Source organism: Amphiura filiformis, chromosome 11, assembly GCF_039555335.1.
Source record: "Amphiura filiformis chromosome 11, Afil_fr2py, whole genome shotgun sequence".
NCBI classification, from domain to species: Eukaryota; Metazoa; Echinodermata; class Ophiuroidea; order Amphilepidida; family Amphiuridae; genus Amphiura; species Amphiura filiformis.
Genome location: NC_092638.1, coordinates 60,969,096 through 60,992,786, shown reverse-complemented (window position 1 = coordinate 60,992,786; position 23,691 = coordinate 60,969,096). Strand labels below are relative to the sequence as shown.

Below are 23,691 nucleotides of genomic sequence, written 5' to 3'. Positions count from 1 at the left end.
GAACAAATTCGCACGACGAAGACCGCTACAATTGGCACTGTGACTTTTTTAGCCAAATATGCATGAGGTTAATTTTGTCAGAAACCCACATGTACATGTATACAGGTGTCAACTTGGGGGTGATTGTATGGACCATTGCCCTTATCAAACCCCCACCACCGGGAATTTACGCCTATGTAACTCAACCATCTTGAAACCCAATGTTGCTATTATAGGCCTAGGCCTACTTGATGAAACAGAAACAAATTTAAAAGAAAGAAAGAACGAAAGAAAGAAAGAAAGAAACGGCCACAATACATGCGTGCAAAAGTGGAACAAATTCGCACGAAGGCCGCAAAAATGGGCACTTTTTATAGTTTGGCCAAATATGAGCCTGAAACCCACATGTACAATATGTATACAGGTGTCAACTTGGGGGGGTGATTGTATGGACCATTGACCTTATCAAAATATTGGGGGGTATCCCCACCCCATACCACCGCATGTAACTCAACCTTCTTGAAACCCAATGTTGCTATAGGCCTACTTGATGAAACAGAAACAAATTTATATGAAAGAACGAACCAAAGAAAGAAGGAAACCCCGGGGGCACTCCAACTTTGGAGGTGACGCGTATGTAGGGCTGTTAAGACCCCTTTTTCAGCATCGCTGTCACCCAAAGACCCCATATTTTTTACTTAACACATGCTTCGCTCCAGCTCTGTCACCCGAAGACCTCCTATTTTTCCATTTGAACTGTCACCCAAAGACCCTTATAAGTTCAATTTGAACAGCAACTTTCATTTATCACTGATTTTGTTACTTATTTTGAAAAAATAAAGAAATTTGAAGCCATTTAGAACTAGAAATTCGATTTTCGAGGTTTTTGTGGCACTGTTTTGGTTCTCACCCAAAGATTCCATTTAAAAAAAAGGTCATGTTCTCACCCATGCCAGTGACCCCATATTTTTTACATTTTGCTCTCACCGAATGCCAAAAATCATGCTCTCACCAATGACCCCATATTTTTTACATGTTGCTCTCACCGAATGCCCCTTAGTGCGAAAGCGCCAGCCCTACACCTATATCCATTTCAAATTGAAGTGCCCCCGGAAGAAACCCTGGCACATGTACATGCGTCAACATGGAGGTGATTCAGTAGACCATGCCCTTATCAAAATATTGAGGAATTTATTATTGGTACTCACCCCGGGATTTATGCCTATGTAAAGAAAGAAGAAGGAAGGAAAGGAAAAAAGGAAGGAAGGAGGGAAGGGAGGAAAGAGGGGAGGAAAGAGGGACAGAAAGAGGGAAAGAAAGAGGGAAAGAACAAAAGAAAGAAAGAAAGAAAGAAAGAAAGAAAGAATTAAAGAAAGAAAGAAAGAAAGAGCAACAACGGGAAAGCAAGAAAGAGAAAGGGAGAGAGAAACGAAAAGAAAGAAAGGGAAAAACATAGAAAAAAATTGACAGACAGAAAAAAAAGAAAGAAGAGAGAGACAGAGAAAGAAAATGAACAAGCAAGAAAAGAAAGAGAGAAATGGAACGCAGGAAAGAGAGAGAGAAACTGAAAGAAAAAAGGGAAAGACAGAAAAAATAAGTAAAAAGGGGAAGGAAAGAGGGAAAGAAAGAGGAAAGAAAGAAAGAAAGAAAGAAAGAAAGAAAGAAAGAAAGAAAGAAAGAAAGAAAGAAAAAAGAAAGAAAGAAAGAAAGAAAGAAAGAGAAAAAGAAAAAGAAACAACGGGAAAGCAAGAGAGAGAAAGGGAGAGATAAGCGAAAAGAAAGACAGGGAAAGACAAAGAAAAAATAGACAAAAAGAAAGAAGAGAGAGATAGTGAACAAGCAAGAAAAAGAAAGAGAAATGGAACGCAGGAAAAAGAGAGAGAGAGAAACTGAAAGAAAAAGAAAAAATAAGTCAACAGGGTGTTTGGTACAAAAATTACGCAAAAGATTTTATGCTAAGGAAGTCGTTTGCAAAGTAGAGGCAACAAATGGTAGGCCTACCACATCACTAACCGCGTAATAATTGAGCTGTTAAAAGCGATACCAATTGCCATGATCACCACCTCCATCGTTTATACTAACCGCCCCGTTTACTAACCGCTCCCATTTACTCATCTAGCGGGGCCAGCAAGCGCTGGTACCCCATTAGTTAAGACAATCCATACACTCTTGGAACCATGTAGTGAATATTTTGTTTAAAAATAGCAAAAACTGCAAAAATTATTTTCTTGAGTATGAAATTATATAGTTAGAAAGTGTGTGTCATGTTGCTCAAGAATTTGGACAAAAATAATGCAATTGCGCTGAGATGTTGATGCGTCTAATGCACAAGCCATACACATGCATATCTAAGCGCATATGTGACGTGGAATGTCAAAACCAGACGGATTTGGGCATGGAATTTTATGGGGTCAAAGGTCAATAACACCTCAGGGAATAATTAATGTGCTTTTGAATGAATGTCTCATGTAGTTCAATGTAATGGCACAAATTGAAAACCAATCTGATTTTCCATTTTGATAATATTGACCTTGACCCCTGAAAATTCTATGCCCAAATCCGCCTGGTTAATGGTTTTGACATTATGCATTCATTTGTATGATTTCTCTCTCAACAAATAAGTACAATGTTAAGTAATTCAATTAAATGATTGTCAAAATAATCAAAAAGCAATCGTTTAGCAAAGTTTCCTTCCTTCATTTCCCATTTTCTAGGTCAGCAATTAATTCCCAGTCTGGAGTACGGACACCAGCAGGAGGTGTGGTCACAGGAGCTATTGTGCTGTTAGCCCTTCAGTTCTTGACCCCTGCTTTTAGGTACATTCCAAAGGCTTCGCTAGCAGCCGTTATCTTATATTCTGTTATTTTCATGGTGGATTATGAAATTGTGTCTCAACTTTGGAAACTTAAAAGTAAGTACTGGCCTGGGGGGAGGGCACTCATATATGAAAGTTGTAAGCATCCGCGTGAAAGAAAACGTGGATTTAGGGTGGTTTTGAAAAGCAAAACGAGGATTCGCGTGGATCCGCGATTAGGGTCTCAAAACACTCATTTTACTAAAAGAAGGGGTGTTTTTGTAAGGACGATCCTCGCTTAGGGTAGTTTATTAAATTTACCAAATTAACGGACATTAGTGGTGACATATTTATCAAGTTATTCGGCACAAAAGAGTGGTTTCTGAGCAATTTTACAAACCAGATTTTTTTAAAAATCGGAGCTGAATTCAACAGCACCAATTTTAAGCTTAGGCCTACCGATATCATCACTGTCACTGAGTGAATGACACTCTACCGACACACGCAATGTGTATCCTTGTTTAGACCAATTCCTCGCTTAGGGTGTTTTTATATTGTCTATCCTTGTTTAGGGGTATATTTCAAACCAATTCCTTGCTTAGGGTGTTTTTATTTGAGTAAAATCCTTGTTTAGGGTTAGTTTGACAAATTTTCGACATCCTAGCTTTGGGTCATTTTTGAAAGTCAATTCATGCGGATGCTTACAACTTTCATACATGCGTGATAACCCCGGGGTACTGGCTGAAAAATTATTGATGCAATATAAGGTTTATAAATAAATAAAGTCGGCACAAAAAGTAATACAGTTGTTATACATTATGTAAATACCTCTATACCTTCAAAACTAATAATTGCTTTCACAATATTGCAACAAAGAAAGAAGGATGATTTATTTATGCTCATTTTGATACCCCATTCCTCCAATATTAAAAACATAGCAGTGTTTTTAAAGAAAAATAACCAAATTTAAAAGTTGCAGCTATTTGTATTGATTTGAGGTCAGCATGAAGATAATGGCGGGTTTTATGTGCCACAATGCTTGCGTAATAACCATTGATCATTGTAAATGGCAACTTTTAAATTCGGGTATTTTTCTTTAAAAGCACTACTGTGTTGTTAATGTTGCATGACATTGGACAAGTAGGGTATCAAAATGTGTGTAAATAAATCATCCTTCTTTTTATGTGGAAATATTGTGAAAACAATATTAGTTTTGAAGCTATATGCATATTTCAACAACTCCTATACCTTTATATACGTCTAGCCCTTTTCTATTCACAGATTATCCATTGTATTCCTTTTGTTTGAAGTTCGTTGCCTCGACCATTACCTAGAGTAATGGAGGTAGCTAGCTGCCCAGAGACCGTTATCAACACAATAGCTCAAGATAACGGCAGAGAGTTGATATTCTTGAGAGGGCACTCTATTCACGTGGTTTCTTTTCCAACGCTAAAAGATCACGAATTTTGGTGGTTTGCAAATGAAAAGTGTCCGCACTATCGATTGATTACGTAACTGTTATGAATAATGTATTAGGTTTTCAATGCAATCGCCTCGACCCATCAATACATATTATCTGTATTTATCAAAGTACTTGGAATAGCAATCTGGTGAGTTCACTGAACTACGCCCTAATACTGATGGAGTTTTAATGGCGTTTAATGGCGCTAATCCTCTCCATACACAGATGAACAAATACAATAGGAGAAGGTCAACACATATGACCTCCTATATGACATGTTATATGAGATGTACAACAACCTGAATATCATAAAGATCAGTGTTCGTTTGTGCATATGAACTGCATATTTACAATACTAAATATTAGTCGTTATATATTATGCCAAATATTGGTATTATGACAACACGGTACTGCATTGTCTATAAAACAACTAATAGATCCTGCTATCATGGCGTCAGGTCATTGGTTCATCATATCCCGTATGTTTCTTAAAATTCATTCATATTTGAGACAAATTTCTGTGCCCATTTTATAGGCGCACAGGTGGATCCGGTTTTTGGTCATTTTCATTTCTTTTTGATGAAAGAATTAAGGTTTTCCACTGCACGGAGGCCACTATGTGATACTAATTTAATGCTATTTGTAAATGAATGCGGATTCCCGGTTGTTGTTTTTCCACAGTGTGACAACTGTCCACCCATCCAGACAACATCATAACATAATAAAACGTTAGCCTATCTCCGTCAGGCCCTATCGCGGCGGCGTCCTACTTTACCCACAATCCTGTTCGTTTTACCCATAACTTAATACACTAAAGGAAGTTTTGGATGAGAAAACGGACATTTTGATGAGAAACGGCCAAAATGGTGAGAATTTAAATTTTCTCATTCTTTTGGATGAGAAACTTCCTGGTGTGTGTGTCAATCATTATTGTCTTATTAAAACTGGTGAAAATTGGTAATCCCCGCTGAGCTCAAAATAAACATTATTATTTTGTCATCCAAAAGAAGAATGAGAAAATTAAATTCTCATCAGTGGCCGTTTCTCACCGATCGCATCATGTGTCCGCATGTGATCAGATCGATGTCATGTTGACGGCAAAATCCGGGACTTTGGTTGACCTGTGCTAGACTCCAGCACATGTTAATGACGCAAAGACAGTTGTGGTAACACCATGGTCGCAGACATGCAAAAAAACTCAAAAACAGATAGTAATGAAACCAGTTTTTATTTTCCTTGCTCTAGCGAATTCAAAGAGAAGGTGTTTCTAGTACAATACAGCGCCGGACTCTAGCTGAGAGCGTAGCCTAAGTCCAAACGGACTCCAAGAAGGGCTCTCCATACACAAATGAACAAACACAAAGGAAGGTAGTCTCCTCCGTGACCAGCTTGATTTCGATGGAGCGAAAACAAATTGGCTGCAGAGGAGACGGTAATTTTGCCATGCAAATGAGGTGAGTGTCAGCCCCCTGATAACGGTCTCGGGCAGCGAGCTAAACAAAAGGAATACCATGGGCATTCTAGAAACACTATGGAAAGGATCACAACATACATGTAGAATCTGAGTTGGTTACTAGTCTCAGATAGAATTTTGGAAAAAAAATCATTTACAGCTCGATTTAAATGCAAATGTTACATGGCAAGAGAAAATTATAGAGGGCTCCTGCAGTCCGTATAACAGTAATTCATATAACACCACTGGTGCTCAGTTAGATTTATGCAAATTAAATTTTAATTAGCATAACGAAGAAAATATTCATAAATAAAAAGTAACCGTTTCGTTGAATGTAAACTCAGTACATGTATATAAACTTGCCATTGGTTTTTAGAAGGGAATCTGCCTTTATCCTTGCCCAACCCAAAACGCTCAACGGTCCATGCAAATCAGCTGCTAGGCAAGAACCCCGGGATAGTACCCGACCAGGGAGCTTCGCAAACTAACCTCACGGTACTCATTACAAGTCAAGAGGCTGGGAGTGCAAAGCCTTACCAGAGAGTAGTTATTCTTGAGAGGGCACTCACCTCATTTGCATGGCAAAATTACCCGTCTCCTCTGCAGCCAATTTGGTTTCGCTCCATCGAAATCAAGCTGGTCACGGAGGAGACTACTTTCCTTTGTGTTTGTTCATTTGTGTATGGAGAGCCCTTCTTGGAGTCCGTTTGGACTCAGGCTACGCTCTCAGCTAGAGTCCGACGCTGCATTGTACTAGAAACACCTTCTCTGTGAACTCGCTAGAGCAAGGAAAATAAAACTGGTTTCATTACTATCTGTTTTGAGCTTTTTTGCAGGTCTGCGACCATGGTGTTACCACAACTGTCTTTAAGCGTCATTAACATGTGCTGGAGTCTAGCACAGGTCAACCAAAGTCCCGGATTTTAATAAGACAATAATGATTGACACACACACCAGGAAGTTTCTCATCCAAAAGAATGAGAAAATTTAAATTCTCACCATTTTGCCCGTCTCTCATCAAAATGTCCGCTTTCTCATCCAAAACTTCCTTTAGTGTATTAAGTTAGCTTAGGCCTATTGATCCTAAATTTGCTGGTAGGGTAAAACTTCGTTTTAGGGGGTGTTTAAAAAGTTGGCCACACATGCGTATCATACTTGCGTGCCCCTCCCCGGTGAAATTTGAGACTCATTTGGTCACCGTCCTAAGCGTCCTTGCCCACACGAGTCGCCCAGGAGTAGGCCCTACCCGGCATTATTAATTATTAGTGGTTAGCCTCCCTAAATACAGTCGCAGTGTCGTGTTGTCAATTATCGTTACTTGTGTCCATGGATATGACCCCATGTATAAGTAGGCCCCTAGTCTTCATAGAATTCACACAGTCTATGCCATGTCATTTACGGATACAAAGAGGATAATAATGTTGAGGGCGCCCACAAAATCTTACACCGTCTTTAGTCTCCTCCGCAGCCAGTTTGGTTACGCTCCCTCCACACAAACAGTCTGCCAATGGCCACTTATAACGCCGCTTCTGATTAGCTACGTAAGTAGCCAGTGAGAGCTGTACATACGGGAACTTGATTGACCTCAGTCTAGCTGGCGAGATGGCGGGTCAAACTTGGTCATGAATAATCAAGTAGCCGTCTAGCCGATCGACCAATTGAAAGCTTTGTTTGACGTCAAGCTGGATGACGTCGGCAGAAAACCGTTAGGGAATCAAAAAGGACCAGTTCGTGACCATTGGCAGACTGTTTGTGTGGAGGGAGCGGAACCAAACTGGCTGCTGTGGAGACTAACACCGTCTTACACAATGTTCCAAGGCAAAGTTCAGTTTAATATTTACTCATCGTAAAAATACAGACGTTTTATTATGTGATGATGTTGTCTGGATGGGTGGACAGTTGTCACACTGTGTTAAATATACACAAAGACCAGATGGAAAATGTCTTGTGCTTTCACCAGCGAGATCATCAGTTGATTGCCACCTGTCTTGGGGAGTTTCGCCCTCTTATAATCAAGACTCCCTCGAGGTGGGGGGCCGGCAGTGAAAGAAACACCACCTCCGCTGGTGAGCTACTAAATAAAACTAAAACTCTGCTTCTAGCATCTGTTGCTAAATAAACAATCTGCTTCTCAGAAAATGAAACCGCACAGGCCAGCTAACCAAAATAGAAGATCAAGCACCAGTTAGCACCCATACTATGTCAGCATGACAAAGCAAGACGCTTTGCCCATATGGGGATACGCCATCACCGTCAAAAGGGGATCTGTGTATATGTACCCCAGATGACCAAACTAGTCTGTAGTAAGCAGACGGGATAAGGCGCCTCTAACCCTACCATGCAGCTGGAATCACTTAACCCTAGCTAACTGGAGTTGATATGAAGGAATGAGAACAAGTAAAAGATATGGCTAGCTGGTCTGCCTGCTCTGGCTGAGGATACTGATGATGTACTTCACTTCCAGATTATCTACTCCTCTGAATGTACTTGGACCACACCCACGATTTATCCTGATTCTGCAGCCTCTGACGCTGCCCTGCTAACTGACTTTAGCTCTCTCCTGTTGAAGCCCAAATCTCGCAGCCACTTCTGCAAAGAGTGTGCAACAAAACCACGGCAGCCGACTTCGAAGGGGTAGCAAGAAGCCTTCCAACCTCTATCCTTGCATTCTGCTCTCAATTCTGAATACTTGGTTGTCACACTGTGGAAAAACAACAACCGGGAATCCGCATTCATTTACAAATAGCATTAAATTAGTATCACATAGTGGCCTCCGTGCAGTGGAAAACCTTAATTCTTTCATCAAAAAGAAATGAAAATGACAAAAAACCGGATCCACCTGTACGCCTATAAAATGGGCACAGAAATTTGTCTCAAATATGAATGAATTTTAAGAAACATACGGGATATGATGAACCAATGACCTGACGCCATGATAGTAGGATCTATTAGTCGTTTTATATACAATGTATATACCGTGTTGTCATAATACCAATATTTGACATAATATATAACGAGTAATATTTAGTATTGTAAATATGCAGTTCATATGCACAAACGAACACTGATCTTTATGATATTCAGGTTGTTGTACATCTCATATAACATGTCATATAGGAGGTCATATGTGTTGACCTTCTCCTATTGTATTTGTTCATCTGTGTATGGAGAGGATTAGCGCCATTAAAACTCCATCAGTATTTGGGCGTAGTTCAGTGAACTCACCAGATTGCTATTCCAAGTACTTTGATAAATACAGATTATGTATTAATGGGTCGAGGCGATTGCATTGAAAAACTAATAAATTATTCATAACAGTTACGTAATCAATCGATAGTGCGGACACTTTTCATTTACAAACCACCAAAATTCGTAATCTTTTAGCGTTGGAAAAGAAACCACGTGAATAGAGTGTCATCCCCCTGGCCTTACTGTGACCTACCCATAATGGGGAGCACCATTGGACACAACGTTACTAGGTCTTTCAAATATCTGCTTATACTCACATTTTTCTAAGATATAAATTTTATGGTGTTGAAACAGATTGTAGTCCAACGTTGACAAATCTATATAATTTGCATTATTCATTAATCATTTGAATAACAATGGTCACGGGGTGAATAAACTCCAGCGGATTAAAGCAAGTGAATAACCTGCCAATTAAACCACTTCAAATACAATTGTCAATTGAGATCAATTCTGTATTGATTTGATTAAATCTCTTGCATTTGTCATTAAATAGACTCGCACGCAGGACACATGGGAAGAATATTACACTATCTCGAGGTGTTTTTATTTTGGGAAAAAACCCACAACTTTTACAAAATAATACATCAGTTTTTTTTCTATTTTGTTTTTGGAAAATTAATACACTTTTACAACAAATTCGTTTATTTTTGCTCGCCAGATATGTATGATAACGGTTCAAAACAGACCATCACCATAGATAATCGGTTGTCTTGTTGAGGTATGGTTAGCATGTTAGTCGCTCTGAAGGCTCGACCCTTCGGGTCTCGCCTTCGAGCGACTAACATGCTCACCATACCTCAACAAGACACCGATTATCCATGGTAATGGTCTGTTTCTCACCCTTTATCTACTACGTACAGGAGTCAACCGTTGTTAATCCGTGATGAACCCACACTTTTACTGTAAGCGTATACGCGAACGCCGAGCGATACTACGCGCTACGCGAGAGCGCGTAAAATTCGTCATGCCTGGAACCTGTGTGTACGCAAGCTTTACAAGTTGAATTCATTCATTTTTCAGGTAGCGGCTAAACATTGCAGTTTTATTCTGTGGTTTTATTGCGGATATCAACAGAGAAATCATCGACGTCTTTGCAAGGCTGAGTGGCAATGATTAACTGACACTCCTCATAAAAATAATCATGTGAATTTACGATCTTTAGCTTCTTTTCGTTGTTGAAAGGATTCGATCATGTTTCACGTTGTTCATCACCGTTTAACAACTTCGCGTCGGCGCGTCTGCGTGGTTTACTTAGCTCGTTTAGCTGCCCTCGCTGAGTAAACCACGCAGACGACGCGGCCGCATCGTTGTTAAACGGTGATGAACAACGGTGAAACATGATTGAATCCCTAATTATAACAGCTGGTTACTTTTTGTGCACAGTGGCGGTGCCACCGGGGGGAGGGGATTCCCCCCAGTCGAAACTCTTTCCCCCCTGTTGTCCCCCAGTAAAAACCCAAAATTATGAAAATGTCCATTACCTGGCACTGCCACTGTTTGTGCAGTCTTTAGTTAATGGACATGTTGACTGGTTCATTGGGGTGGAAGTTGCTCAAGCCATATAAAGTCTATATAATTATGCTGGCCTATATGGAAAGGAAAAAAAGGAAAGAGAATCGGAGGCCACTCCCCAACAAATTGTGTGAAAAATTTTACTGGTCAAAAATTATTAATCCAATCTTAACTGCCACCAAGGTTTTTTTAACAACAAAATCAATCAAAACAATTCTTATAATTTATTTATTGTTGAATTTTGTTACAGAAATTGATTTACTACCATTGTGTGCAGTCTTCTTCCCGTCGTTGGTGCTCGGAATAGAATATGGGACAATTATCGGTATTAGTGTAGATATACTACTCTTGTTATATCCCATCGCTAAACCTGGATATCATGTAGGTATACAGGTGCACACCACAGGGGGGGGTCACATTGTAGCCTGTACACCATCCGCGATAATCAACTTTTGAAAAGCACCCTAAACAAGGATTTAACCCTTGGCTAAAACGATACCCTAAACAGGTGTTTTCACACCCTAAACAGGGATTTTATTCCTTTGTGTATTAGCAATTGCAATTTTGGTACCTTTTTTCCAATATTTCATGTTTTTGACACCCTAAACGTGTTATGCGCGTATCGTGCCTATCCACGAAAAACTACCCTTTTTACACGTTTTTATTATCGCGGATGGTGTACAGGCCACAATGGGAGTGACCCCCCGGGGTGCACACACCCCTACATGCCTTACTAATATTAACGAGGACCTGAAAAATTACGACATTTTTACAAGTCCAAATGTCTTTGGTGTGTTGGTGTGTTATCATGCAAGCCCTCATAAAGTTGGTTAAACCGAACAAGTGTCAAACCAGTTGATACTGCAAGGACATAAGCTATAGAGGGGGTAGTAGGGTATATAGACCTCATTTTTTGCCGTTTAATTAGGTTTCTGTATCGAGGACGCGTATTTAGGTCCTCGCACAAGATCCTCGGTGTGTCGGTGTGTTGTTATGTTGGAGTCCTTGGAAGTAATGCACGGCAAATGCACCCCTACTTGTAAAATGTGTATATCGGGGACATTGTGTGTATGTATCTGCCTGGGACTATGCAACAGCCCTATGTCGTTATGCATGCATGCATGGATATGTCCCAACTTTGCTGGGAAAAATCATATGTGTGTATATCCCAGTTAGATAGTATAGAATCAGATATCAGACTCTGTACTATGCAATAGGGGATATCATCACCCATATGTCAACAAATGCCTTTAGTGCCCTCTAGGGGGTTATATAGCCCATTTAGCATATAGTAAGAAAATCAGAGATATCCTGTTTGCAGGTGTATCTCCAGTTTATCTGGATGGAACGGAAATGTATCCCTGTTTCAGTTTCACACGTTTTACAAATGCACACACACCCCGCACCCATGCGCTCACACACACACACCCCTGTTTGTAAATGCCGTCAAATGAGGACCTTAACTTTTAACTTTCCTCTCTTGTTAAATCCTATCTAACCGAGGACGCACACATCAGCAATTAAAGTCATAATGTACGATCTTTTTCAGAATTTACCTTTATTTTTTCAAAACCGATTTTTGGCATATTTGTAATACTTACACATGTTCTAACTTAAATCTATGAGCAAGCTGTCAAATTCGTCCTATTTGTAGTAAAAGGACGATTTTCTGTTGGTCCGACATAAAGTCATAATTTTTTAGATTATGACTTTATGTCGGCCACGATCGCAAACCGTAGTCTCAGTACAAAACTAGCTTGGTTACGATCTCTCCACATGTGGAGGGAGCGTAACCAAACTGGCACAGAGGAGACTAACTCTGAAGCCACACTCGCTGTCCTAATCCAAATAGTGCGAGATGTTTCGAGTGATAGAGGTGAAGATTATGATGTTGTTTCTTTGCAAATTCCCAATGTTTTGCGCGTCCAAATGTATTGGGAACTTTCATAATGATTGTATATTATCATTTTAGAAGAAAAAAAGAAAAATCTAAAAATTTAAAAAGATCGTACATTAAGGCTTTAATCGAAATACCGTGGACCTCATTTACACACGTTGCGGGGGATTGGATACTTACAACCAACAGAGGTCCCGTTTTAAACATGTTTTTATGCTATTTGTGATCTCCTGGTAAGGTCAGTTCGACCGAGGACGTCCTCGGTTAGATGTGCGTCCTCGTTTGTGTAGGGTGTGTTCTGGTACGGGTCCTCGTTTGCCGGCATTTACAGATGCATGCACACACCCCCATCTACATTATGTTTATTATTGTACACATATTGTATAATTATATTTTTTTGTGCCACAGGTGGAAAAGAATGGTTTTGTAATCTTGAAATTAAAAAGAGGAATACGGTTCCCAGCAGTAGATCTAATACAGACAATCCTTGATGAGAAATCGTTGATGACCAAAAACCCCACCTCAGTCATAGTTGACTTCACACACGTGTCTTCAATTGACTTTTCAGTTGTAGAGGTAAGTGTGGGGTTTGTTGATTCTATAGACAGGGAATGTTGGAATTAAGACATGACCTTAACCTCCCACACAGGGAGTGTAGATTTCACACCACCAAATAGAATTATATGGTTGTGCGCCCTTAATTTCACTTCTCAGAAAAATCCCAATTTAAGCATTAAAATGAGCAGAAATTTGCATAATTTTAGCCAAATTTGGATTGGTCATGATTAGTAATATTAATTCCTGCAAGTGTACCACAGATGGGAGAGATCAAATAACTTTTAATGATTTTAAGCAGCCTTTTCTTTACAGAAACACTGGCATGGTTTTGCCTGTAAAATAGGCAATTCCCGGACATCGTAGACTTCGAGGGCCAGTCGTAAAAAATAATGATGGTCAACCTATATTTTTTCCCAGCCAGAGGGATCAGGCGAGGGCTGATTTCAACCATCATAGCTGTCGCTTAAAACTGAGTAGCTCCTGTGAAGAAAAAATGATGTTTTCTTAAGGCAAATTTAGCACATATCTCTATGGGACTCTGATTTGGTGGTGTGAGATCTTTAGTTGGGATCACCCATTCAGTTAACCCCATTTCACACTCCCTGTGTGGAAGATTACATACAGGTAGTGTGGATTTAAACTGATATATAGCCCATTGAAAATGGGCTATTCCAGTTGAAATCCACACTACCCCTGTGGAAGATTTTGGAAATAGCTACAACAGAGGGAGCATAAGTTTCAAATAGAATAGTCAGTTGGATAACAATTAACATCCATTTGGAATACTCACTTCAGTTGGGGAAGATATATAGGTAAGGCCATAATACAGGGGGAGTATGGGTTTTAAAATGATTATCTCTGACTAATTACATTTGAAAAACATACTCCCCCTATGGAAGATATTTCCAAAATCTTCCACAGGGGTAGTGTCAATTTCAACTGCAATAGCCCAATAAAGCTCCTCCAATCAAACCAAAGAGCTAATGTTAATTCCATAAAAAAGATAACTTTTATGATGCTTGGTTGAACTGTGGACACATTTATTTTGTTTAATTTTTAAGTAAAGTAAAGTTTATTTGTTTTTGTAAGTTTTTAACCAATAATTTTTATGTCATTATTTTACAGGGTATAAAAGACACATGTAATTCCTTTAAGAAGAGAGGACTAAAAGTAGCTTTTGTAAATGTTTTGGTAAGTGGAAAACTAAGTTATAAAACTATTTGAGTGTCAGTCTGTCACTCTGTCTGTGTGTCTGTCATGGTTTTTTTTTTATCTCTCTCTCTTGATTTATTGATTGGTTTTGTTTTTGTATATTTTTATTTAAATAGTTGTGCTTGGCAGATTGAGTGTGTGGTCTGCATGTACACATACATATTCCTTGTTCCATGTCATAATTTCTTTGTCATTACAATTCAATTTATATGTCATTGCAATTAATTTTGGTAACTCTCTGATTATCGTGTCTTTGAAATAGTTTGTTTGACATCAATGTTTTGCACAACTTTTCTTTTGGGTGGATGTTTTGTCTTGTCCTGTCCTTTGTTTTGTTTTGTTGTTGTGGCGTGTCTTTTGGGTGAGAGTGGGGTGTGTGGGGGTGGGTTTGTTCTTTTATAAAACATCATTGCTTTGTATTTTTATATGAAACATTGTATCTGATGAAGAAAGGGGCTGGTGGTTAATCTATGTAAAGGCCAAGATATGATTCGGATTGGGTCAGGACTTGTCTTCCTTCAGTGGGTCTTTGAACCGGCTCAGTGTCTGTTTTTTAAAATAAGATTTTGAATTGGAGTCTTCATCTTTGGTTCGAGTTGTATTTTTGCCTGAATGTCTTATTATGCTTTCTCTCCCCTACCAGCCACAAGTACAGGTGATTAAAAAAGTGAAAAAGAAACAAAAATATTTTTGTGTTCTTGTCTGCCATGTTAGAGCGGGCCTTGCCCTTTGAGGCGAGAGATCGCTTTCGCTCGTCTCCGCTCGCCCAAACTCGATTTCTAGTGAGCGATTTTCCACTTGCCAAGGACACTAAATATCACTCGCTGCGAATTTCTCAAAATAAGCCATTGAATCAGTCAATTCAGCATTTAATCAATTTGGTGCCCCCTGCAAGCGGAGAAAGTCAAAAACTGTCAACATAAATACATAAGTTAAAGTACCGTTTTAAGACCGAAGCTCTACTTGATTATATCCAAATAAGTGATGTTTGTGAAAATTCGACCACTCGCCTAGCATCATGCTAGCGAGTGATCAACCACTCGCCTTTAAAATCTAGATGGCAAGACCAGTTAGAGTGACCAGTGGTAGTAGTATTTGTTCCTGGTATTTTCAATGTGTAGCATGTAATAGGTGAAATTTAAGAAGTTGCATATTTATTCGTATGGAATATTTGTATCCTTTATGCCCAATCAGATTTAAAGTCTAACTTAACCCCATGAGAACTACCTGCCAATTGGTCATAATGATTAATGAATATTGTGTCTAACTTTGAACCAATCAAGGAGGGTATTACAATAAGATCTGCAAATGCAAGTTTGACTATAAATAGTTTAAAGCCTAGTCATAATTGGCAATTGAAATGAGCTATTCAAGTTATTAACCAATCAGAAATGCTGTTAGATGACCAGTAGTGTTCAGGGAGTTAAGACCATATTTAACTGTAGAGATTCATCATCATCATCATCATCATCATCATCATCATCATCATCATCATCATCATCATCATCATCATCATCATCATCATCATCATCATCATCATCATCATCAGTCATCATCATCATCATCATCATCATCATCAGTCATCATCATCATCATCATCATCATCATCATCAGTCATCCATGGACCGAATGGAGAAAGCATCAGATATATGCTGGGCCCAAACTCTTCTGTCTTTCATCAGTTGTTGAATCTCTGATGGCATTGAAGTGGCCTTCTACATCTATTTGGTTTCCCATCTGTTTTATCTACGCATGTATGTATGTGTTATGTATTTGTGTATATATATGAAGAGCTTTGTTTCAAAACCCCTTACATCCACTTGCCCAATTTTGAGAACACATCAAAAAATCATCAAAATAATCGCTGAAATAAAGTGTTTTTCAACAAAAGCAGTTTTTGGCGGGATGCTCATCCTACCCAAGCATCCCACCAAAAACTACTTTTGTTGCAAACCCCCATATATCAGTGATTTTTTTGATGAGTTTTTAATGTGTTCCAAAAATGGGCAAGTGGATGTAAGGGGTTTTGAAACAAATCTCTTCATATGTAGGTGTGTAGGCAATATGTGAGTGGACACTACGAATGAGCCGTAAACTCTGCAAATTGTATTCTGAGATACAGTGCAAAATGTGCCGCAAGTCGTATTCATAGATGTCTCAATTAGACGCGACATGTTTCTCATTTGATAGCGTTTAAACCAATCAATAATCCTATTGCTGAAGAGGATAATAATCTTCTACATATAAAATCATTAAATAGCTCTAGTCTTTGTTTGCTTTGGCTAAATCCTGTTCAAGTGGTGCATTACAATTGCATTGTATTTTGGCTGGGTATGTATAACCAACAATTAACAATGAGAGGACATTCCTGAACCTTGTTGACTCGGGGATGATTTGAAATGACCGCCAATTATGACTTTATTACCAGCAAAGTGGAAAAAGAGCCACATATAGAACCGAAAAGGGTACCATTTTGTTGAAGGAGCAGAGTTCAACAAACCATAAACTCGCTTCTGGATATCATTTGAAGTCAAATGATAAACTATTTTAAAGCTTATGATATATATTTTCTAAACACAAAATAAAACAAAATTGACCGGGGGCGAGTTTACGGCTGATTCAGTAGTGTCCAGTCACAAATATGGATGAAAGAGTTAGCATTAACCAGATTGTTTGGTTATTTTGATATACTATTCAGGTTTCTCATTGTGTTATCCCATTCTTTAATTTCAGGCTAAAGTGCGATTTGTTTTAGACCACGGTAATATAGACAACCTATTCATGTACGATTCTATTGAAGAAGCAATACAGGATTTAAAAGAGGGCAACGATGGTCAGCAAACGGACGGATACAGTAAATTAGATGATAATCGCAAGGAAAATTCTTCAAAAACTGGCTCTCTTAGGAAGATAAAATCTGCCTCTCTTAAGAAAGATAAAGAAATTGAAAAGGAAAAATTAGTAGCAGGTTTGTATTATGTTCAATTTTACATTTGGAATGTCTATTTATTTCAACCACCCACAGGGTCCCCACACCTTGAAGCCTTTAAAATTCAAGGACTGTTCAAGGAATTTCAAGGTCCAAAAGCATGATTTTCAAGGACTTGCCACAACACAAAAATCATGATGCGGCTCTCCATGCAGCACATATTAACAAAAAGTGACAGCTACTCTCATCAACTCCCCAAATTTTGTCAAAATTATACTTTAGGTAAAATTCCAATTTTCAAGGACTTTCAAGGACCTTGTGCACATTTCCAGGATTTGAAAAAGGCCTTGAAAATGTGTTTTCAAATTCAAGGACTTTCAAGGACTGTGGGAACCCTGCACCCAGTAATGTTTGAAGGTCTCATCAGTTTATCCCATCAAAATGTAAGAGTTTAGCATCTGAAGTAAAGTTCTTATAGGTTTCATAACTCATGTCATGACACCTCACCTCACCTTACCAGGCTGTGTTCGACCATTGTTGGACGTAGCCCTCTTCATGATTCTTCCACTGTTCTCTGTCTCTTGCATTTCTTGTCCATGTAGGTCCCATGTAGGCAGTAATGTCATCACGCCACCTCCTCTTCTGTCTTCCTCTTGATCTTTTCCCTGTTCTTGGTTGCCATTCTGTAAGCCGTTTAGTCCATCTGTTATCTTCCCTTCTCCATTTCGCTTCTTTGAGTTTCACCATAATGTCTTTGACTTGAGTTTGACGTCTTATTTCAGTGTTCTTAATTTTATCCCTTAAGGTAATGTGAAGCATCTTCCTTTCCATTGCTCTTTGGGCTGTTTGTAATTTCCAGGTACTTGGTTGTTGTCCATGTTTCTGCCCCATATGTCATTGTTGGCAATACACACTGGTTGAACATTCTACTTCTCAGATACGTTGGTAACTTTTTATTACATAGAATGTCCTTGAATCTTCCAAAGCAACTCCAACCTGCCTTTATTCTGTAATGACACCAGCCAGCTGTAAAGAGCATAGAAGGGGCTATTCCATTTAACATCCACACTACCCCTGTGGAAGGTGTTACAAATATCTTCCACAGGGGGAGTATAAATTTCAAATGGAATGAACACATTGAGCTGTTCCATTTGAATTTCATACACCCTCTAAGAAAGATTCAACCTGAATCATCCACTGAGGGAGGGTTGAGTTTCAAATGGAGCTGCAAATGTGTTCATTCCATTTGAAATTCATACTCCCCCTGTGGAAGATATTTCCAAAATCTTCCACAGGGGTAATGTGGATTTTAAATAGAATAGCGCAATGCCCTATCATGACCTTGAGTGGCAAATGTTGCACCCTGAAGTGGTGTCCAGCCTGTTATTGAAAAAAAAAAATGGTAAAAAATTTGCATCATTTACCCATTTATATTTTGTTGCTCTTTGAAAAGAGGGCCCTTCCATGGCCACTTTAATATACTCTGGCATTTCCGGGAGCTCTCCTTGACCCCTGATGTAATGAGAGTTCTCCTCTTTATCGCTGTGTTCAGGTTTTGTTTGTTTGTTTGTTTGTTTTATTTCTTCTTTAACCTGGGACACTCAATCAGTTGAAAACACAATTAATCATCTGTTCTTCCTTGAGGCCCAGGATAGCGCCCCATTTTGGTTCATATTTATTTTAAGCAAAATCTAATTGAGGATGTCAGATATACACACACACAAATAAATCACATAAATTAAAGTTACAATGATATGGAAGGAACTAAACATGATTAAGGCCAAAAAAAACCAAGTTTGTTTCCTGTAGCGCACACATTTCGTTTTTTGACGGCTTATTTTATGCATTTTATTTTTTTTTTGCTTAAAAGGAGAAAAAACAAAAAAACAGAAAATCACAAAAAAAAAATAGTATAAAACACTACTGGAGAAAACATTTACACATTACACAAATGTGTGTAGTGAAAAACTACCGGAGAAAACATCACACATTTTTTTTTAATACCTTTTTTAATTTGCAGGTTGAAAGGGGATCATAAAATTATTCTTGAATATGAAGAAATATGATATTTTTTGTGGGTGTCGGAGAAACCCACTGTAAATTCCCATTCCAATTCACATTAAAAATGTTTTGTTTGTTCATTTCAAGGCATGGATTTAAAAAAAAAAAAAATAAAAAAAAAAAACCGCATTTCGCATTTGACTTTTTAGACCTGCTACAGGAAACAAACATGTTTTTTTTTTGGCCTAATACCAATTTTTTTCTTTTGTCTTTGTTCACAGATGATATAATTGACTCATCATATACAATGGATTCATCAGTGTGATGTTAACAAGAGTCGTAGTTGTGAAAATCAACGTATATGCGCGAAACCAAAGACGTTTGTAACCGCATTCAAACTGTGGAGGTGCGTGGGCTATATGTTTAATTGCCACATACCAACTGTGGAGCCTGCTAGCAACTGTGGAACTCCACAGTTGGAGATAACCTCAGAAACGGGGTCTTACCACCATAGAAGGGGGTATACCAACTGGCATTTTCTGATTTGATGACTTCCACAGTATAGCAGTTGCTTTCAGATGTGTGTGAAAAAATCTCGATCCCCACCGGAATGTAGGTGTGTGAATCTGCCCAGTTGGAATACACACACACCTCCACACTTGGCAGCATTTACAACAGGGGGTGGTGCTCCGTGATGAGACGTACATTATGTGGTAGTATGATAAGCCTATGAAGCCTACCGTCCTTGTCTATGGGAACTATGAGACTTTTTTGTGGATTGTTTCCTGCCATAGTCTTTTAGATTCAGAGGTACATGTAGCAGGTATCTACAGGTCAACATGACAAACCTAATTTATTGATAACATGCTTGGCCAAAACGCCATCTTCAACAGTATGAACCAAAGTGAATTGCTGTGAATGGTGGTATCGGCTTCTGATGTGCAATAAAGTTTGGCTGCACCTATACAGCTGGAGTCTGCATTAATTGACAATCGTAGAAGTATCTATGTGTTACCTGTATAGGCATACGGTAAAAGTGGAAACGTCCTAGCTACATCCCAGAATAGATTAAGTGTGAGTCCTTGGTAATTAAGGCATTTCCAGTGTGATCTATGATCCCTGGTAATTAATGCTCTGCGTGCTAGCCATGCGCTTCAACGGAAAAAGTTCAAGTTTTGAAATATTTTCTCAAAATATCAACAGCTATCTTAAGAACTACTGAACCAATACTAGGCTTGTTTGTACTCATTTTAATGCATTTTTCATGCTGATTCCAAATATGGTCATGAATATTTACATTTCTGAAATTTTTGAATTTTTAAATTTTTTTTGAAACATGTCGTCTGCAGTCGACACCCGCGTGAAGAGAGTTAAGTTTAATTTAGGATCAAAGGATTTGCAATAGTTTGTAATCCATACTACTGTCTGTCTAATTCATTCTTGGACAGATTAACATGTACACCCAAACATATCCTGTTTGTCATCAAGCGTATGGCGCCACAATGTACACATGACCTATATGTGTAACGGGCTATTCTAGTAGAAATCCACACTACCCCTGTGCACATTATTATGTTTTGATGAATCCAAGTGTGTGAAAATATTGGATCCAACACATAATAATTGGGTGCTTTACGCCCAATATTAATTATTAATTAATTTAAAACATTGGACTCGACTACGTCTAGTCCAATATTTTAAAACTCATAGCGAGACCAATAAACATGGGCTCAATCGATCCAATTTTATATCAATATTGCCGCAAAAAGTGGAAACTTGTGTGATTTGTTTTTTTTGCCTCAAATGGGGGGGCAAGAAATATGATGGGAGAGAAAATGCCCCCCAGGAAAATTATTTGTAACATTTATCCTACTAAAGTTGTATTATGTAAAATGGGGAAAGAAGATACAAATTTGTGCAATTCTTGTAATACTGTTGATCACATAATATGAAAATAAACAGAAAATTTTATAGCAAAATGACAGAGCCAAGAACAGACATGGAAGTCATCTAAGTAACTGTGGATCAGCGATCAACTAGCTAAATCTATCACCGATTATACCCCTCAACCGGAGTTCTTGCCTTAAGAGGAACAGAAGACAAGGATGACCTCTGTATCTGAATTTGGCAATGTGCATTTTACCAATACATATAACATAATTGATGTATTTTGAACAAGCGTGCACCGATAATGTCATTATGATAATTAAGGGCTGGGGTATGAACGTTTGGACAGTATTTATTTTGGACATTAGAGCACATCAGACATATCGAATTGCATTCTGAATACGAAGAATGTCATTCTGATATCAAATAATTTTGATTTTTGAAATTCGCAATTTAATACACATTTTATGGCAAATCATTAAAATTGATATTTTTGATATTTAACAGTACTTAAAGTAAACTTTATAAATCTGATGATTTATACTTAAAGTGTATGTAGGTGGGATAAAAAGCCGACGATCAATTCAAAATTTTGACCTTTCGTATTGAAGATATGGATTTTTTTCCCAAAAACACCAAACAAAAATAAGGTCTTTTTGGGAAAAATCCATATCTTCAATATGAAAGGTCAAAATTTTCAATTGACCGTCGGCTTTTCCTCCCTGCTACATACACTTTAAGAATATATCATTAGATTTATATAATTTAATTCGAGGACTGTTATATATCAAAATGTGAAAAATATCAAATTTTTATAATTTGTCATAAAATTTGTATTATATTGTGATTTTGAAAAATGAAAATTATTTGATATCAGAAAGACATGCTTCAGATTCAGAATGCAATTCGATAGGTCTGAGGTGCTCTCATGTTCCACAAAAAATACTGTCGAAACGCAATAAACGCTCATTCTAGATCCCTTAAATAAAACATTTTCAAAAGAAAGCCCACAGTTCTTTCCCAAATTTTGTGTAATAACCCTGTTAGCAAATTCCCAAATAGGAATCATCTTTATACAATGGAAAAAAAATGCTGAAATGTGTGAATTTTTAATATTTTTATATATATATGCTGTGCAATAAGTTTATGTAATATTTATTTTGTATTTGTAAATAAAGGCATTTTGCCTGACATACATGTCAAAAGATAAAAAAAGAAATAACTTTTTTTTATTAAATCAAATGATATTTCATTTTAAAATCTTATGACATATAGACCACTTGACATTGTTTATCAACAAAAGGTGAGGGACTGGTTTATCGATATGCTTGAACGAACTGCAACACTGTTCAATGGTTTTCTGTACTATATGAAATGTGGTGGGCGATTTAAAAACTACGATGCGTATGCACACTGCAGGGCAAAGAACAATGGAAATTGCCATAATTCTGTCACAATGACGTCACATGTCAAGTGGTCTATACGTTCTAACTATGAGATCATAAAACAAAACTGACTGAGGGTCCGACTTGACAAGAGGTTTGTGATGGATGGTCATATTTTAATATATGACAGTCCTCAAGGTAAATTTTATAAACCTAATGATATGTACTGAAAGTGTATGTAGCTGGGATGAAAAGCGATCAATTGAAAATGTTGACCTTTCGTATTGAAGATATGGATTAGCTGAATTAACAGATAAATAGAGTACTACTGAAAACCATTTAGCATTGCAAAACATTTTATTTCCTCATATTCTCATAAAATTAAACCAAACTTATACAGAAATTTACTTATTTTCAAATAAACTTTAAGACACTCATGTCAAATACATAATAAATATAATACATGTGATACAAAATTGGCTGTTGCAAAAAGGTGGCTGTCGTGCAAATTGTCAGAAAAGAAAAATACACAACTATATTTTCTTTTTGGTTTTAATTATAAATTTCACACACCAAATTTTGACCTCTAGGGCTGGGAGGTCATAAATAATCAGGATGGTGAGAGGTCATAGGTCAAATGCTGGTTCAGAGGTTATGAACTATTCAAGTACATGTACTCCCCCATATCTTGGGGTATGTGAGGAAATAATTTTTAGCATAATTACATTTATTTAAGTACATTCCACAAACCCCTAGGGATGACTATAATTTAATCAGCTCGTAATTGGCGGGCCATATAACTTTGCGGATAAATATCAATATATTTTATTTTGAGAATTGTCTTGTGACATCTCGCTAGAAGCTCCACAAATTATTAATTAAAGTCCTATATACACAGAAAATATAAAATATAAGTCAACTATATAACTCCGCTCTACTTTTCGGTGTAGTGGCAAAAGCCTAATAATTCCTGCTGATTACGAGCTGATCAAACTGTAGGCATTACATGTCCAATATTCCGTTGTGACTACCAATCCCATGGGCTGGGTTGCAAGGCCAGAGGCAAAAACTGATCAATGCCATTTTCAAACTTTTTGAGCAAAGGCCACCAACATCTGCTCTATAAGGCTGGCTTTGAATTGACACCCAATATTTTTTTAAATTAATTTGTTTTAAATATAGTCAAAGTAGCTGAAAATTAAGAATCTTGACTTTTTTGCTACAATTATTTGACCAGTTTTATCTCAAATTCAGAAAAAATTAATAAATATAATTTATATCAGTTTCTGCTTCTGAACTCCCCATTCTCTGGATATGCAATGAATTATACAATCTCTTTTCATTTTCAAAGTGAAATGTAGAAACTCAAACCT

The 23,691-nt window shown here is 37.8% G+C and overlaps 2 protein-coding genes across 2 annotated transcripts in view; one reads left to right on the top strand and one right to left on the bottom strand.

Moving 5' to 3' along the window:
- LOC140165107 (sodium-independent sulfate anion transporter-like) overlaps nucleotides 1-21,257 on the top strand; it is a 43,894-nt gene extending 22,637 nt beyond the window's left edge. Inside the window, exons 11-16 of the mRNA XM_072188534.1 lie at nucleotides 2,694-2,890; nucleotides 10,700-10,830; nucleotides 12,755-12,922; nucleotides 14,030-14,095; nucleotides 16,850-17,084; nucleotides 19,328-21,257. Of these exons, the coding sequence (XP_072044635.1) occupies nucleotides 2,694-2,890; nucleotides 10,700-10,830; nucleotides 12,755-12,922; nucleotides 14,030-14,095; nucleotides 16,850-17,084; nucleotides 19,328-19,371 (841 nt within the window). The 3' untranslated portion in view covers nucleotides 19,372-21,257. The remainder of the gene's footprint in view (nucleotides 1-2,693; nucleotides 2,891-10,699; nucleotides 10,831-12,754; nucleotides 12,923-14,029; nucleotides 14,096-16,849; nucleotides 17,085-19,327) is intronic.
- The window catches only part of LOC140165105 (T-complex protein 1 subunit zeta-like), a 328,487-nt gene that overhangs the window by 281,217 nt on the left and 23,579 nt on the right, over nucleotides 1-23,691 (bottom strand). The gene's annotated exons all lie outside the window — the stretch shown is intronic.